Source organism: Phodopus roborovskii, unplaced genomic scaffold (genome assembly GCF_943737965.1).
Source record: "Phodopus roborovskii unplaced genomic scaffold, PHOROB, whole genome shotgun sequence".
Lineage (NCBI taxonomy): Eukaryota > Metazoa > Chordata > Mammalia > Rodentia > Cricetidae > Phodopus > Phodopus roborovskii.
The window spans coordinates 4,343,146-4,358,023 of record NW_026126469.1 but is presented as its reverse complement, the minus strand read 5'-3'; the positions used below and the strand labels follow the sequence as shown (position 1 = coordinate 4,358,023).

The 14,878-nt window shown below is 50.6% G+C and overlaps 1 protein-coding gene across 1 annotated transcript in view; it reads left to right on the top strand.

Moving 5' to 3' along the window:
- The window catches only part of Hic2 (HIC ZBTB transcriptional repressor 2), a 28,867-nt gene extending 16,374 nt beyond the window's left edge, over positions 1 to 12,493 (top strand). The window contains exons 2-3 of the mRNA XM_051191107.1: positions 4,291 to 4,389; positions 6,452 to 12,493. Coding sequence (XP_051047064.1) covers positions 4,364 to 4,389; positions 6,452 to 8,258 — 1,833 coding nt within the window. The 5' untranslated portion in view covers positions 4,291 to 4,363 and the 3' untranslated portion in view covers positions 8,259 to 12,493. The remainder of the gene's footprint in view (positions 1 to 4,290; positions 4,390 to 6,451) is intronic.
- The last annotated feature ends 2,385 nt before the right edge of the window (positions 12,494 to 14,878 follow it).

The window sequence follows — 14,878 nt, the reverse complement described above, 5'->3', positions numbered from 1 at the left end:
CTGGATTTGAACCCAAGGCATTACGGCTTCCAGGCCTCCAGGGGTGGGAGGGGAAGGAACCTGAGTTCTCCCAAGCAGCTCTGTAGTTAGAGGCCCTTCCTGGGAGTGAGGAAAATTGACCACAGCTCCCTAAGTCAGGTTTTAGATCCTCACTCCGCTACCTATGTACTCTTTTTCTGTGGGCAAGTTGCTTAACTCCCAGGAACCTTATCTGCAGCTGGAGGTAGAGATAATGGTCCTTATAAGCCTGTGGGAGGCTTCACTGAGACCAGACCTGCTCAGACCTGTTCAGTCACCATACAGCCCCCCACCCTAGAAAACCTATCTCACTTGGGCAGATGTCCTGGAAGGCCAGGATGGATAGGGTTTCTTGGAGGAGTCCAGAACAGGGACGACGTTAAATGGAATCTTGAGTTTGTGACTGTGTCCGTAGTTAGGCTTTAGCGTAGGCTTTGGGAATCTTCTAGATTCTCAGTTGCTTGGTCTCTTTCATACAGTCTAGACTTGGGGTTAAACACATGTGGAATATGAGATAATGGATAGTGAACCAAGGGCTCTCCCATTGAGGTTACAGAGGTAGTAACACGCTTAAATCTCAAGTAAGCTGCCCTGTGGCCATGCTGTCTGTGTTCATCAGTGCTCGTGGGCTCACAGCTTACCTCTCTCCTGGTAGTGGCACTCAGGCCATGGGTGGTAGAAAACTCCTTGGGATGAGCCAGGCAGGAGCTTTCCCTCAGTCCCCCAGGCCTTCTGCAGAAACACACAGGGGATAGGCAGATGAAAAGGTTCTCTTAGAGGGCTGGGTGGGATGGCCCCCTTTCCTGGCTTTTTTCCTTTTCACCAGGCCTCCTGGCTGGGTGTGAAACAGAGGAATTCTAGTCCAGGTGCCCTGGGATGCCTCCAGGAGGGTTCATTCCTGCCTGAGGGGATCAGGCATTGAGTAGAAGGGTGAGGAGTATCATGTGGCTTGAAACCACACCCTGAGTCTGGGCCTGGAGTCCTCTTGTCCTACAAGCTGAGCTACCAGCTTGGTGTCCAGAGGGAGTTACAGGAGGCACAGAACAGCACTGAGTGCAGCCTCTGGAGGCCATGGCACTAGTCAAGGTGGGTATCTAGGCTGACTTGGGGCAGCACTTTTTGGAAGGGGTAGATTGGAGTCTTTCTCCATTTCCTGCTTAAATAAGAGTCATTTTCCATCATAAAATTATTCTGAAGTCTTTAAACGCTGGGCCATAGCAATGCTCTCCTGTCCCATTGTTGGGTACAGGGGAAAGAAGCCTTCTCCTTCATCAGTCCTTAAGGCTCCCCAGACACTGTAACCTTCTCAGCAGGGTCAGGGTAGGTCATAGCCCCAGTGACCTTCCAGTCTGAAGGGCAGGAAGAGCAGGTTACGGTGGGAAAGCCAGGCTCTGTCATCTGTTTCATTGGCTATTTGAATGCTGCCTTCATTTAGGGAAGGAAGTGGGGTGAATGAATACTGAGGTTGTGGGTGTATTGGGGAAGAGAGGGAAGCTCTGCAGGATTGTGCTGGGCTGGGACTTGGTCTGACTAGAGACACACCAATAGCACTCCAATCAGAGGAGGCAGGAGCGACAGGGGTCTGTATTGCTCTGGCTCCTCAGCCCATTCAAGCTTACACTAATTTGTGTCAGTTTTGCCTTTGGTAGAGCTTGATGTGAATGACATCTATTCAGCCAGCGACTGGGATTTATCTGTCTGTACTTTCATTGTATGTATATGTGTGTGTATATGTGTGGGTGGGTGGTCAGAGGGCAAGTAGTTGGTTCTCTTTACATAGCCTTGGCTGTCCTGGAACTCACTGTGTAGATAAGGGCGGGCCTTGAACTCACTGGGATTAAAGGAGTGTGTCACAGCACCAGGCTGGCCCTTGTTTTTGAGACAGTTTTGAACATGTGATTCTTGTGCCTCAGCCTTCCAAGTTTTATATTGAGATTACAGGCCTGAGCGATCACACCTGGTTTAAAATGTAAGAGAATACTGACTGTAGTTTGACTTATTTTTTCTCAAAATGGTATGGCACAAAATCTATAAGCTAGTAGAAATTGTTCAAGTGTTGAATATTGAGGCGGGTATATTGCTTGTAACCCAGTTTGGGAGATAGAGGCAGAAGGGTCAGGTGAAGGTCACCCTGCTGCAGTAGCAAGTTGGAAGCCAGCCTGGGATATCCAACCCTATATGAAATATTAGAAATTTGATCCCGTGGGTCATTGCTTATTTGGTCCTGAGACCAAAGAGTAAAATCATCGGTGTCCTGTAGTGTAGAGTATTACTGGGTTGTGATATTCTGGATTAAATGCATTAAAAAAAAATCTTGGAGGAGGAGATTATGGTATTTGCTGTATTGTATACTATGCTAGCCCCTGTCTGGGCTCACAGGCTACCTGACTTCTGTTATGGGAAGGAGTGGAAGAGGAGGATAAATGGGTATATATCATCCAGGCCATATGCTGATGTCTAATGTGGGGGCTAGGAAGGTAATCCAGAATTGTATTATTTCTTGTACTTGTTTTTAGAGTAGAGCAAGCTAGACCTTGTCTGCCAAGGTCAGACTTGCTGAGCCCACCTGGAGCTAGACTTCCTAGACAAGAGGCTTTTTCCATGCTGGCTTTCACTTCCCTTTACTTGGCCTCTGAAGGATGTTTTGGTCAGTCCTGGGATCCAAGGTCATCTGCTCCATTGTCCCAAATTGCTATAGGTGTCATTGTTCAGGGTTAACAGTCCTGGGTCAGGCTCACTAATAGACACTGCTACCTGTTAGGAGCTTCTGGGTGTTATCTGCATGTGCCCCCTGTTTTAGGTTAAGCCTGCATCTGACTTTTCCCTGACTGGTTTATCTAGCCATATTCTCAGTCCTCAGTCTCCCAGGCACTGGCTTCTCCAAGGACAGTGGGTAGGATAAATAGATAACCTGGGCATCAACTTTTACATTGGGAAGAAAAGAGCATGATTTGTAGGCTATGGGACCCTCCCATGGGGTGAGGAGGACTTGAGTTAGTAGGGGCAGCATATACACTACACACCCCCCCCCCCACACACACACAGAGGACACAGGAAGGATCATTCATTATTCCTCGCTAGATCTTTGTCATCTACTCAGCCTAACCCCACTGAGCATCAGGCACTCCCTGCTTGCTGTCTAGTCATGCTGTCCCAGTCCCTACCGAGGGCTCTGATTTCTGGGTTTGGAAAGTGCTGTGACAGAAGATCTAGCAGGGGCTAGTTTAAGCTGGTTTAGGCTGCTTGATAGGTGTCTGGAAGAGTAAGATGGGTTTCCTGGCTCTGGTCATTCACCCATTTCGACAGTTTTGTTGGCTTTTCTTCTGTCCCTTGTCCTCTGGGATGACTAGCTCATTAAACTCGAGCTCCAGAGCTGGGTCTTTGTTCTGCAGCCTTTGGGATAATGAGCCCACTCAGAAACAGGAGCTGATCTGAGGACAGGAGAGACAGCTGACAGCCTGCAGTCAAGAACTGAGGCCTTGCAGCCTAAGGCCCGCACCCCAGGTCTGGTCACATTCCTGAGGGACCTGCCCCCATGGCCCAAGGGATGGTGTTGGGGGAAGGGCTGCCAGAGATGGGTTCCTGGCTGCTACAGGCTCCTTCTGATTTCCTGAGGAGACCAGGCTGTTGTGTGTGGAGAAAGAACAGGGACCCAGAATCTCAATATTTCTCATCCTATGGGACCCTGAGTGGTGGTGGCAATGGGAGTACCCCCTCACCTGGAGCTGCTGTTAGCTGTTTTGAAGTGTTGAGAGCTTCTAGACAGATGAACCCTGTTGCCAAGAGAAGGAGGCAGATTGGCCGTCCTTTCCTTGGCAGAGAAGGACAGATTGCCTCTTATAAATGGCTTTTCCACAAGTGGCTCCATTTCAGCCTTTTATTATGTAAATATGGCCAACCTTACTTGAGCCTTCCAGGATGGCCTCCAGGGTTTTGTTTTTTTGTTTTCTTTTCCTTTGTTTCTCCCTTTCCTCCCTCCCTCTCCCTCTCTCCTTTTTTGAGACTGGGTTTCTCCCTGGCTGCCCTGGAACCCTCTTTTGTAGAGCAGGCTGGCCTTGAATTTACTTACAGACACCTGCCTATTTCTGGGATTAAAAGCATGGGACAGCTACAGTGTGCCTAGGTGTTAGGTAGTGCCTCCCAGCTGCTCATACCTGGTACTAAGTCCCCCATTCTTTTTTTCTCTTGCTTTTTGCCCCAGACCTGTTTGTGACCTCTCATTCATGCTCCTCTCTCCTCCCTCATCACTGATGCCTGCCTTCTTCTTCCCAGGTAACTAGGCTTTGATGCACCCTGGAGAAGTCTGCGTACTCAAGGAGGCCATCCCCCGCCGGCTGCTGCTCACATGGTTTCTGGGCCCCTGGCACTCCGGTAGGCCTGGCTGGGAGAGGAGTAATCACCTCGGTTTTTAGTCTTTGGGACTTTCTGGGTCTCTCATACAGCCTTGCAATGTAGACTGTGCTGGCCTACAGTCTGTTATATGTGCACAGTGCAGCAGGCAGCAGGTGAGGTGTCTGTGAGTTGACTGTGGCCAGGCCTTGGGCACATAGCTTTCTTGTTTCTCCTGCTAGGCCTGAGGCAGCACACATTGCTAGCAGCGCTGGCATGGCCATTGCCCTGGGCCGATGCCGGGCCTGATGTGGAAACCATAGCTTAGGCTCATAGTTTCTACCTAGCTGGCAGAAGAGTTTGGTTTTCGTTACCTTGGCTACTCAGTCACTCACTTCCTTCAGCTGTTGTGGACAAGAGCAGGCTGAGCCCTCCCTCTGGCAGTGCTTTCTGTAAGGCTGAGCAGTAGCATTCCGTGTTAATTCACGCTGCACTGTGAAACTTTCCACCCGGGAAGTAGGATTTCTTTCTCTGAACAAGGGCAGGTGTCAAGTGGCGGGGCGGGGCCGGGATGGGGGCCATACCAGGCCCACCCCAGTGGTGGGCAGGGCTGGGAGTCTTTCGAGGAAAGGGCAGGACATAGGGTGGAAAGCTTCAGAGGAATTCAGTACTTTCACAAATTGGACCCAGAAGCCAGGCATGGTGGCCACAGTACATTCCTTTAATACTGGTGCTTCCAGAGGCAGAGGGAGGTCAATTTTTGTGAGTTCAGGCCAGCCTGATCTTCATATCAAGTTTCAGGCCAGGTGGGGCTACAGAAGGAGACCCTGTCCGAAAAGAAAAAAGATAAAAGCAAAAAGAAAACAAAAGAAAGAAATTGGGCCCTGAGTGGGGAGGTGCAGAGCTATCTGTGTGTAGCTGTTGGGGCTGCAGACTCCTGTGGGTCTCCATGCTGCTGGCGCTGGGTCTCCATGACATGTGGTCACAGGAAGCTTTGGAGTGGGCTTAGGCAGTCACCTGGGCACTGGAGTGCAGGGGGCGTGGTGTTGGGTGTTGGGTAGTGGTCTATGTGGAATACTTTTGAATTCCTGGGGCCTTTGGTAAGCCTTGCCACCTATGTGCTCCTGAAGCACTATCCTTTATCTGTGGAGTGTCCTGCCTGGCTGAGGCGCTTCTCTATACAGGTGGACAGTATGCCGGAACCCCACCTGCACACACTGCTCCACTGACAGTTTCCTTTGAAGATTAGAGGTGCTTGTGTGCTTATTACCTAGGACCACAGTGAGAGTCTGTGCATCCTGTCTAGAAGGGCCAGCTAGCTGCCTTTCCCAGGCCCCAGATGGCAAAACTTTCCTAGAAGGGTACAGAGCCCATGAGGTTCACAGGCTCGAACAATGCCCAGTGTCTGCAGACTCCTGGATAGTGGAGAGCTTTGTTAAGGACCCGGTAGTTATGGGAGAGAGGATACAGTATCTGGGTCAGGACCAGGAGCTAGCAAATGAGGAACCCTTGCCTGCCCAAAGTAGAACAAAGGTTGCAGCCAGAGGCCAGCAAAGGAACTTGATTTGGTTCATAGAGTTTTTTGGTTGTTTGCTTTTTCATCTTTAAATTAAGGCAGTTACTGATAACAACAACAAAAATTTGGAAATCTGGGAAGACCAGTCCTGTGGGTTTGCATGCCTAGGCAGGACTGTCCAGTTTACCCTGTGGCCCCTAATCTGTCAGAGGGCACTTGTCTCTGACTTCTGTAGCCACCTGCTGGCCATTTTTTTATTTATGTGTGAATGTTGTACCTGCATGTATATGTGTGCACTGGAGTGTCTGCTCCTGTGGCCGTAAGGGGTCGGAACCCCGGGAACTGGGATTACAGATGGCTGTAAAGAACAAGTGCTTAACCAATAAGCCATCTCTCCAGGCTATAAACCCATCTTCTGCTTAGCACCTTTATACTCTGTTTTTCTCATGTGAGTGAATGGCAGGGAATCTCGTGGATTGAGACCTGTCCCTGTACACTGTGGGTGGAATCGGGTGGACTCAGATAGTGCCCTGTGCCAGATCTTTATGTACGTCGCAGGTTAACTATCCTGCCTGTTCTTGCCCACAGGTGGTGCCCGTGGGCAGGGCGCAGGGACATGGGGCCAGACATGGAGCTGCCCAGCCATTCAAAACAGCTCCTGCTGCAGCTGAACCAGCAGAGGACCAAGGGTTTCCTGTGTGATGTCATCATCATGGTGGAGAACTCTATCTTCCGGGCCCACAAGAATGTCCTGGCTGCTAGCAGCATCTACTTCAAGTCCTTGGTCCTGCACGATAACCTCATCAACCTAGACACAGACATGGTCAGTTCCACTGTGTTCCAGCAAATACTGGACTTCATCTACACCGGAAAGCTGTTGCCCAGTGACCAGCCATCTGAGCCCAACTTCAGCACTCTCCTCACAGCTGCCAGCTACCTCCAACTGCCTGAGTTGGCAGCCCTCTGCCGCCGCAAACTAAAACGAGCTGGCAAGCCCTTTGGCCCTGGACGAGTGGGTACTGCTGGCATGGGGCGACCAACCCGTAGTCAGCGGCTGTCCACAGCCTCTGTCATCCAGGCTCGGTATCCAGAGCTTGTAGATGGGCGCAAAGGACACCCTGTTCCCCAAGAGCTCCCTCAGGGCAAAGGGTCAGATGATGAGCCTTTTCTGGGCAGCCCCACCCAAGAGAGTACCCATGGCCTGGGCCTGGGGGCCTGTAGCAACAGCACCAATGGGAGCAGTGGGGGCTGTGAGCAGGAGCTGGGTCTGGACCTGTCCAAGAAGAGTCCTCCCCTACCTCCTACTACTATCCCTGTCCCCCACCTCACTCCTGAGGACCCGGTCCAGCTGAGTGACAGCCAGCACGATTCCCCAGCACCCACTTCAACCTCTGCCCTGCCTGTTGGCAACAGTGCCTCATATGTTGAGCTGGGGGCCACTCCTGATGAGCCCATGGATCTGGAAGGGGCTGAGGAAAACCACATGAGTCTGCTGGAAGGGCAGGGTGGGCAGCCTCGCAAGAGCCTCCGGCATTCAGCCCGTAAAAAAGATTGGAACAAAAAGGAGCCTGTGGCCGGGTCCCCCTTTGATCGGAGAGAATCAGGGGCTAAGGGTCCCAGCCCAGGGGAAGAAGGCGAGGGGCTTGGGGACAGGGTTCCCAATGGCATTCTCACCAGCAGTGTTGGTGGAAGTGGCCCTGCTGGGTCATTTGGGGAGCCGGCATACCCCTGCAAAGAGGAGGAAGAGAATGGCAAAGACGGGAGTGAGGACAGTGGGCAAAGCGGGAGCGAGGGGGGCAGTGGTCACACTGGTGCCCAGTATGTGTACCGGCAAGAAGGCTATGAGACGGTGTCATATGGGGACAACCTCTATGTGTGCATCCCTTGCGCCAAGGGCTTCCCCAGCTCTGAGCAGCTCAATGCTCATGTGGAGACGCACACAGAGGAGGAGTTATTCATCAAGGAAGAGGGGGCTTATGAGACTGGCAGTGGGGGTGCAGAGGAGGAGGCTGAGGACCTGTCAACACCTAGTGCTGCCTATGCAGCTGAGCCTCGTCCTTTTAAGTGCTCAGTCTGTGAGAAGACCTACAAGGACCCAGCCACACTGCGGCAACATGAGAAGACACACTGGTTGACCCGGCCCTTCCCCTGCAATATTTGTGGCAAGATGTTCACACAGCGAGGCACTATGACACGCCACATGCGAAGCCACCTGGGCCTGAAGCCCTTTGCCTGTGATGAGTGTGGCATGCGCTTCACCCGCCAGTACCGCCTCACAGAGCACATGCGTGTACACTCAGGTGAGAAGCCCTATGAGTGCCAGCTCTGTGGGAGCAAGTTCACCCAGCAACGCAACCTCATCAGCCACCTGCGCATGCATACCTCCCCTTCTTAGAAGCCAAAGACCCGAGGGAGCCCTCTGCAGACTTGCCACTTGGGAACCCACGGAAGAAGGAGTGAGGAAGCATGGTGGGAGGGGTTGAGCCCCAAAGTCTGGCACGAGGCTCCTGGCAGCTCCTCTGGCCCAGCCTCCCCACATCTAGAGCTTTAATCAACAGTGTACCAAGGGAAGCCAAGAGGAGAAAAGCTGCCTAGGCCAGCCCTGTGTGTGTGGTACTGGTGACTATTCTACCTCCCCATCCCACTTGGCTCCTGAGCTTCCTGAAGGGGCTGCTGAAGAGCTGGTGGAAGCCCATCATGTATGTGTCAGTGGGACCTGGTCCCTTACCTGCAGTCAGGGCTGGGGGAGGCCAAGGCTTCCCATGGCCAAGAGTGGTGCCTGGAGCAGGCCCTCAGCTGGCAGGGACCTCAGCTGTGTGTGTGCATGTGTGCTTGTGTCTTTGCAGTGCAGTGTGACTCTGGTGTTGGGAAGCTGGTGCTGGGTGGCAGTTCCTTTCTCTTTGTGCTGGGGGTGGCAACTGCTAGCTGGCACTGGGACAGTCAGGGTGACCCCACTGCCTACCTCTCTACAACTAAAGAGCCCTCTGGGCCTGTATTGCTGTTATTCCTACTGAGATGTTCCTATTTCCTTTTTACAGTTTTTAAAAATGCTTTTTTAAAACCAAAATGAACAATAATTTCCTCCTGCCTCTTTGGGAATGAGCCTGGGTCTGCAGACTGAATGTAACTGGGGCAGCTGCCCCTCCCTGTCATTTTCCCTGGTCCTGGTGCTGTGGGCATGGTTGAACCTGCCTCTCCAAGGCTCTAGAAATCTTTCTTGCCCAAAGGTATCCCTGACCCTGAGCCCTGCATGTCTGGGCTTCCTCAGGAGAACATGGCTTTCCCATAATGTCCAAGGAGTGTCACTCGTTTTTGTTGAGAACCCCCCACTCTCATACATTTTTTGAGATGTTGGAATTAGAAGGTCTAAAGTTTCAGAGGGTGGAGGGGAGGTTAGACTTGGTGCCAGGCCCATCAGTACTCTTGTTTGTGTGCGTGTGTGTGTGTGCATGTGTTATGTATGTTGCTTATGCACAGACGCTTTGCTTCCTTGCTCACTGAACAAGGTGGAGAGCCTTCTGACCTTTTGCTACCTCTTGAATTCAATACCACAGTACAGTTGAGGCTGAGCCATTTGGTTTTGTTTTCCTATAGTGGGAGTAAGCTGGGCTTGGGCTGGCCCCGAGCCCCTTATGGGCCCCAGTGTTCTCTGATAGTTACTGCTCAGGGAATGCTGTATGTGGGGCAGGTGCTGGGCACCTGAGTAACAGAAGCCATGAGGAGGGGGCAGCTCCCTGCATGGGCCAGGGTGAGGTGGAAGTGAGCCCACCCCATCCTGTCTCCTCCTGAGCTCTGAGGTGTGTCTTAAGAACTTACTACAGAGTTAAATAGAGGTAAAAATCGGCCTCCGCCTACAGACTTAGCAAATATGGGGTCAAACTAACCCTTATATGGGTGTGCCAGCCAGTCTTAGATGCTTGCGTGGGCTCCAGCAAGGGGCAGAGCCAGACAGACCAAGATTGTCTGTGTTCTGCCCCAGGTGAGCCACAGATTGGGGCCAGTAGGCCTTATCATCGTGTTGCTTGATGGCTTTTCATTTTCCTTTTGGTTTTTTTTTTTTTTTTTTTAAACTACAGACCAAAAAATTCCAGAGTCATCCCATGTTCCCACCCCTCCAAAGACCCTCCAGCCTGAGTGCAGGGACCCAGTGAGTGGCAGGTGTGGGCATGAGGACACTTGGCTTCCTCATTGTACTGAGCCAGATCTTCTTAACCCTTTGCCTGGTATCTGTTTTCTGCTCTTGCAAGTCAGACTGAACAGCTCAGTGAAGACCTGGGCCCATTCCCTCTCCACCCTTCCCCACTCCACCCTATCCCATCCCACCCACCCCACCAGCACTTAAGCCACAGGACACCGAGTCTCTCCATCATGGGAATCCCATGTGGCCTCTCAGGCTGTGGGCTGCCTCATCTGTTGTGCGGAAATTCAGGGACTGGGAGCAGAGCCCCTCAGCATGTCTGTGCGACAGAGTATTGTACCCACCTTAGTATTGTACCAAGCCTTTTCTGTATTTTAATGAGAAAGCAAAACACTAGTTTCCTATTTAAGATTTTAAGGGTTGTTGGACTGGGTGGGGTTGACACTTGGCTTGTTTTCATTTTCCTTTGTTTCCATGGGTGCATGCATGCTTATGAGTGTCTGTGTGTATTTGTGTGTGCAGAGATGTTAAGAGCCTCAAGGAAATCAGGCCATAGAAGGCCAAGGCGGCTTACAGTTCTCTTTTAGTCATTTAATTACTGAATGTTTTGGAGAAAACAGGAAACAGGAAATAGCAGATGCCATGTAGGAAAAAAGATTTAAAAAAAAAAAAAAAATCAAAAGAAAAAAAGCTCATACCCAAATTCACAAACCTATTTTTTAAACCAAAGCACATTTTGAATGAGTATGGAACCTCAGTGGGCTCAGAAAAAAAAAGATACTAATATATTTATCTCATTGTTTACATAAACTTTTACAGTTTCAGACCTCAGCAGCTATAAGGCCAGTCCCAGGGAACTCTCCCTCCCTCCCTCCTGGGTCCTTATGAGTTGACCCTTGAGCAGCTCAAGGGCAGAGGCAGCCCTGGGTGCTGGGTAAGGACTAGAAGCCCCTCCCCCCTAGCTTCACCTGAGCCCTAAACCCCATTTTTGGGGCCTCTTCAAGCTCAGCTGCCACCAAAGAGCATGCACCAAGCTGACCAGCCCCCCCAGGCCTCCTGGCTAGATGCAAGGGGTAAATGTCAGCCCTGCCCGCGGGCCTTGTGTTACTGTGAGGGTCACTGAAGCCAAAAAGCAGGGAGCTTTATGAAGCTCAGCAGACTCTATCATCGCACATCCCACCCCGGGCAGCAGAAGGGTCTGACTTGAGTCTGGTCCTCACCAACAGATGGTGCGAACACTCTCAACAGTGTTGTTTTTGTATCAATGTTTGTGCAGTGATGAATGTATTTATTTCTCAGACTTAGGGCAAGCTGGTGGAAGCAGGCCCGGCTCTGCCAGTACCCACTCCCACTGGACCGAGCTACTGCAAGGGCTCTTCCAAGATTGCAAAAAAAAGGAAAAGATGAACTTGTGAACATGTAAGACTCTCAGACTTGCAGCATAGCCATACAATTCAGCCTGTGACTCCTGTGTTTCCGTCCATTAACGCTGAGGGGAGCCAGGTCCCCACCTGCTGCCCACACTGTCAGTATTCACTGGACCTCAGGTCCTTGTGCAGGAGTGCGATCTGCCGAGCTGTCAGCAGGCACACTGCTGCCTTCCTGGGTTGGGGGAATCCTGGGCAGCCAGGAGGGCAGACCTCAGGGAGCAAGTGCTAGGAACAGAGGCAGAAGCCAAGGGGCCGGGCCTGAAAAGAAAGGACAGGCTCTCAAGCCTTGCTGTGCCCCACTAAAGGGACCAAGGTCTTCCTTTCCCCAGTCACTATGGGGCCAATGTTACTGAACCTATGAAATGGATGCCAGGAATGAGGGATAGAGAGGGACCCGACCTCAGTCTGACATTCCAACCCAGGAAGGGTGGAAGCTGTGGAAACTTGCTGCCCAGGGCCCCCTTCCTAGGATGCCTGCAGCTTCAGTCACCTTACTTTAACTCTCTACCAGGGACCCCTCCCCTACCTCACCTTGCTATTTATTGCTGTAATTTATTGACCTCAAAAATGCTGCATAACAGACCTCACTTGGGTCAGGGAGAGTTCCCAGGGTCCTCCCCTCCACTTGGTGGGGCCCCGTGGGGCCAGGTGCTTAAAGGGACCTCCCTGTACCTAACCCATCACTCATTTCCTCCAGGAGCCCCAGGTTGGGCTCCATCCATCCCATTTGCAAATACCTCAGGAGGGATGGGGTATATCTGTTTCATTTGATTGGAACTGGAAGAGGGATCACATCCTCTGTGCCCTTCCCGGAGCAGGGGAGGGGTGCTGGGATCGCACTCCTGTACTGTACTGGTCACCACTGTTGCCACTCATCACATTGACTTTACTTCCCTAGAGTCTGGGTGGATGCGTTCAGGTCAGAGCTGCAGCTGTGCAGCTCTCCAATGTCAAGAGTGATTTATCCATGACTGATCTCTCCATTCAAAAGCGTGCAGTCTTAATGTACAGTGATGAGAAACTGTTATTTTATGATCTTTTCATTAAAAGCTTGATTGAAAACTGTGGTATCTGTCTTGTGGCTGTACCCTTCAGCAAAGTGACAAGTCTTCAGAGAGCAAGGTCTGGGGCAAACTGATGGCCTGGATGGTCAGAACAACATTGGCCCGCATTAATTGAGGCTGTCCAGAAAGCAGACATGGTGGAGAGGCTGGGATGAGGTGTGGCCAGTGCCCAGGAGCACAGTGGTGACTAAGAGCGAGCTGAGGCACGATGAGAGCCCTCACAGTGGATGATCTCCAGAGCTAGTGCTGGTAGGCTTAACTTACAGATTCTATCAAAGTTTATTCCTAAGGGCTGGGGTTTTGGCCTTGCATTTTCCTAGCATGTGCTGGGACATTAGGTTCAAATTCCCCTGTGTGCACTTGCAAGATGGGATGACTGAAAAAATAGATTCATGAACATTAAGCCTGACTCTTGCTCCTTAAGACAGATTAAAGGCATCTGCCCCCACATCCAGCTAAATTTATTTTTTATGTGTATATCTGCTTACATGTGTGATTGGTGTCCTCAGATCCCTCAGAACTGGAGTTAGTGGATGGTTGTGGACTGCCATGTGGATGTTGGGAAATCAGCAGTGGGTCCTCTGCAAGAGCAGCCAGTGAGCATCCTCTCTAGCTCAAATTCCTGAAGACTAATGCTGTGGTCCTGGTCCTGCTTGAAAGCAGCTAAGACAAGGCCCATCACTGGGGTAGCCTTAGCTCCTCCCTGTCTTGGTGATGAAAGTCTAGTTCCTGCTTGCTGGGTGTGCTGCCTTAGTCCCAGCGCTCAGGAGGCCGAGGCAGGCAGATCTCTGAGTTTGAGGTCAGTCTGGTCTACGCAGAAACTTTTTTTTTTTTTTTTTTTTTTTTTTTTAATTATGGGGCTGAAGAGATTGCTAAGAGCACTGGCTGCACTTCCGAGGACCCAGGTTCAATTCCCAGCACCCAAATGGCAGCTAAAAACTATAATTCCAGTTCTATGGGGTCTACCTGTTAGGATAAAGCACGAGGAACCTTGTGTGTGGGACCTTGGCAGATTTCATGGCTGGTGAGGGTGACTGAGGTGGGGGACATACACTACCACCCTCACGGAGATACATGCAGGGAAAACACCATTGCAGATAAAATAGGAAATCATTTTTAAAAATTGAAGTCTAAATTTCTTCTGTGTGTTTTCCTGCCTCTGAGAGTGCCATGGTATGTGTGTAGAGCCTTTGTGGACGATAGTTAAGCACTGCTGGATGAACTATCTTAGCTCCTATACCTGGTTTATTTTAAATTACCATGGGAGTATTTCTCCCTCTCTCTTCCCTCCCACCCCCCTCTTCTTGGGATACTGTCTCACCATGTATCTATCTCTGTCTTAGAACTCTCAGATTCTCTTGCCTCTTGATCCCCATTATTGGGATTTAATGATTACCCCCAATGTCTGTTTTGTAAGAAAAAAATTTAAAGATTTATGTATTTTATGTATATGAGTGCTCTGTTGTGTATATAAACTCCAGAAGAAGGGATTGAATCCCATTACAGGTAGTTATGAGCCGCCATATGGTTGCTGGGAATTAAACTCAGGACTTCTGGAAGAGTAGCCAGTGCTTTTTTTTTTTTAATGGAGAATTCAAAACAAGTTTAATTTGTAACTGAAAGTAAATTATGTTTGTTTCATGTTCAAAACCACACCAGCTAGACAAATTAGATTGTCTATTTAAAAAGATACCTGAAAGTTTTTTTTCTCCATTTTTTTATACATTTGATTTCATTTTACATTCCAACCACAGTTCCCTCTCGAACCCCCAGCCAGTGCTCTTAATCTCTGAGCCACCACTCTAGCCCTGAAAATTAAATTTTGATGACCAGCTCAACCATCTCTTGCATGGCTTAAAAGCGTTTCCACCGCTCAGAGACCCTGGTCTTAGCTGCTTTCAATGAGGTCCTTTTACAGTTTTCTTATGCAGTGCTGGAGATGACTGCACCGAGTGGTGTCATGGGTGCCGATCCAACCCTGTACTCCTGAGCTGTGCTCAAGCCCCATGTTCTGAGTTGGAAACGTCTCTTTCCCAGAGCTGTTAGTAGGAGAGGCTTTTGACAGCTCTGGCTCCTGCACCCCTAAGGGAATTACTTAGTGGTGAGAGTGGCTCAAGTCTTCAGGACAGGCTAGTTTCCATTTACAGTGTCAGCACCCATAGAGTCTGCACCTGGCCACAGTCATCTGTAACAGGAAGGGGCCAGGATGAAAGAGGCAGCCTTGCCTCCTGGGTTGGACTCTGCTTGTGATAAAGAACCCTTTCTATGTTGACACTGACCAGGCTGGCCCGCAAGAGAGCTGACTGCTCCTGGTTTAGGGTCCAGTGTCACCCAGGCTACCACTCTGGGTCCCTCTACAGGAGCAGCAAGTGTTCTTAACCTC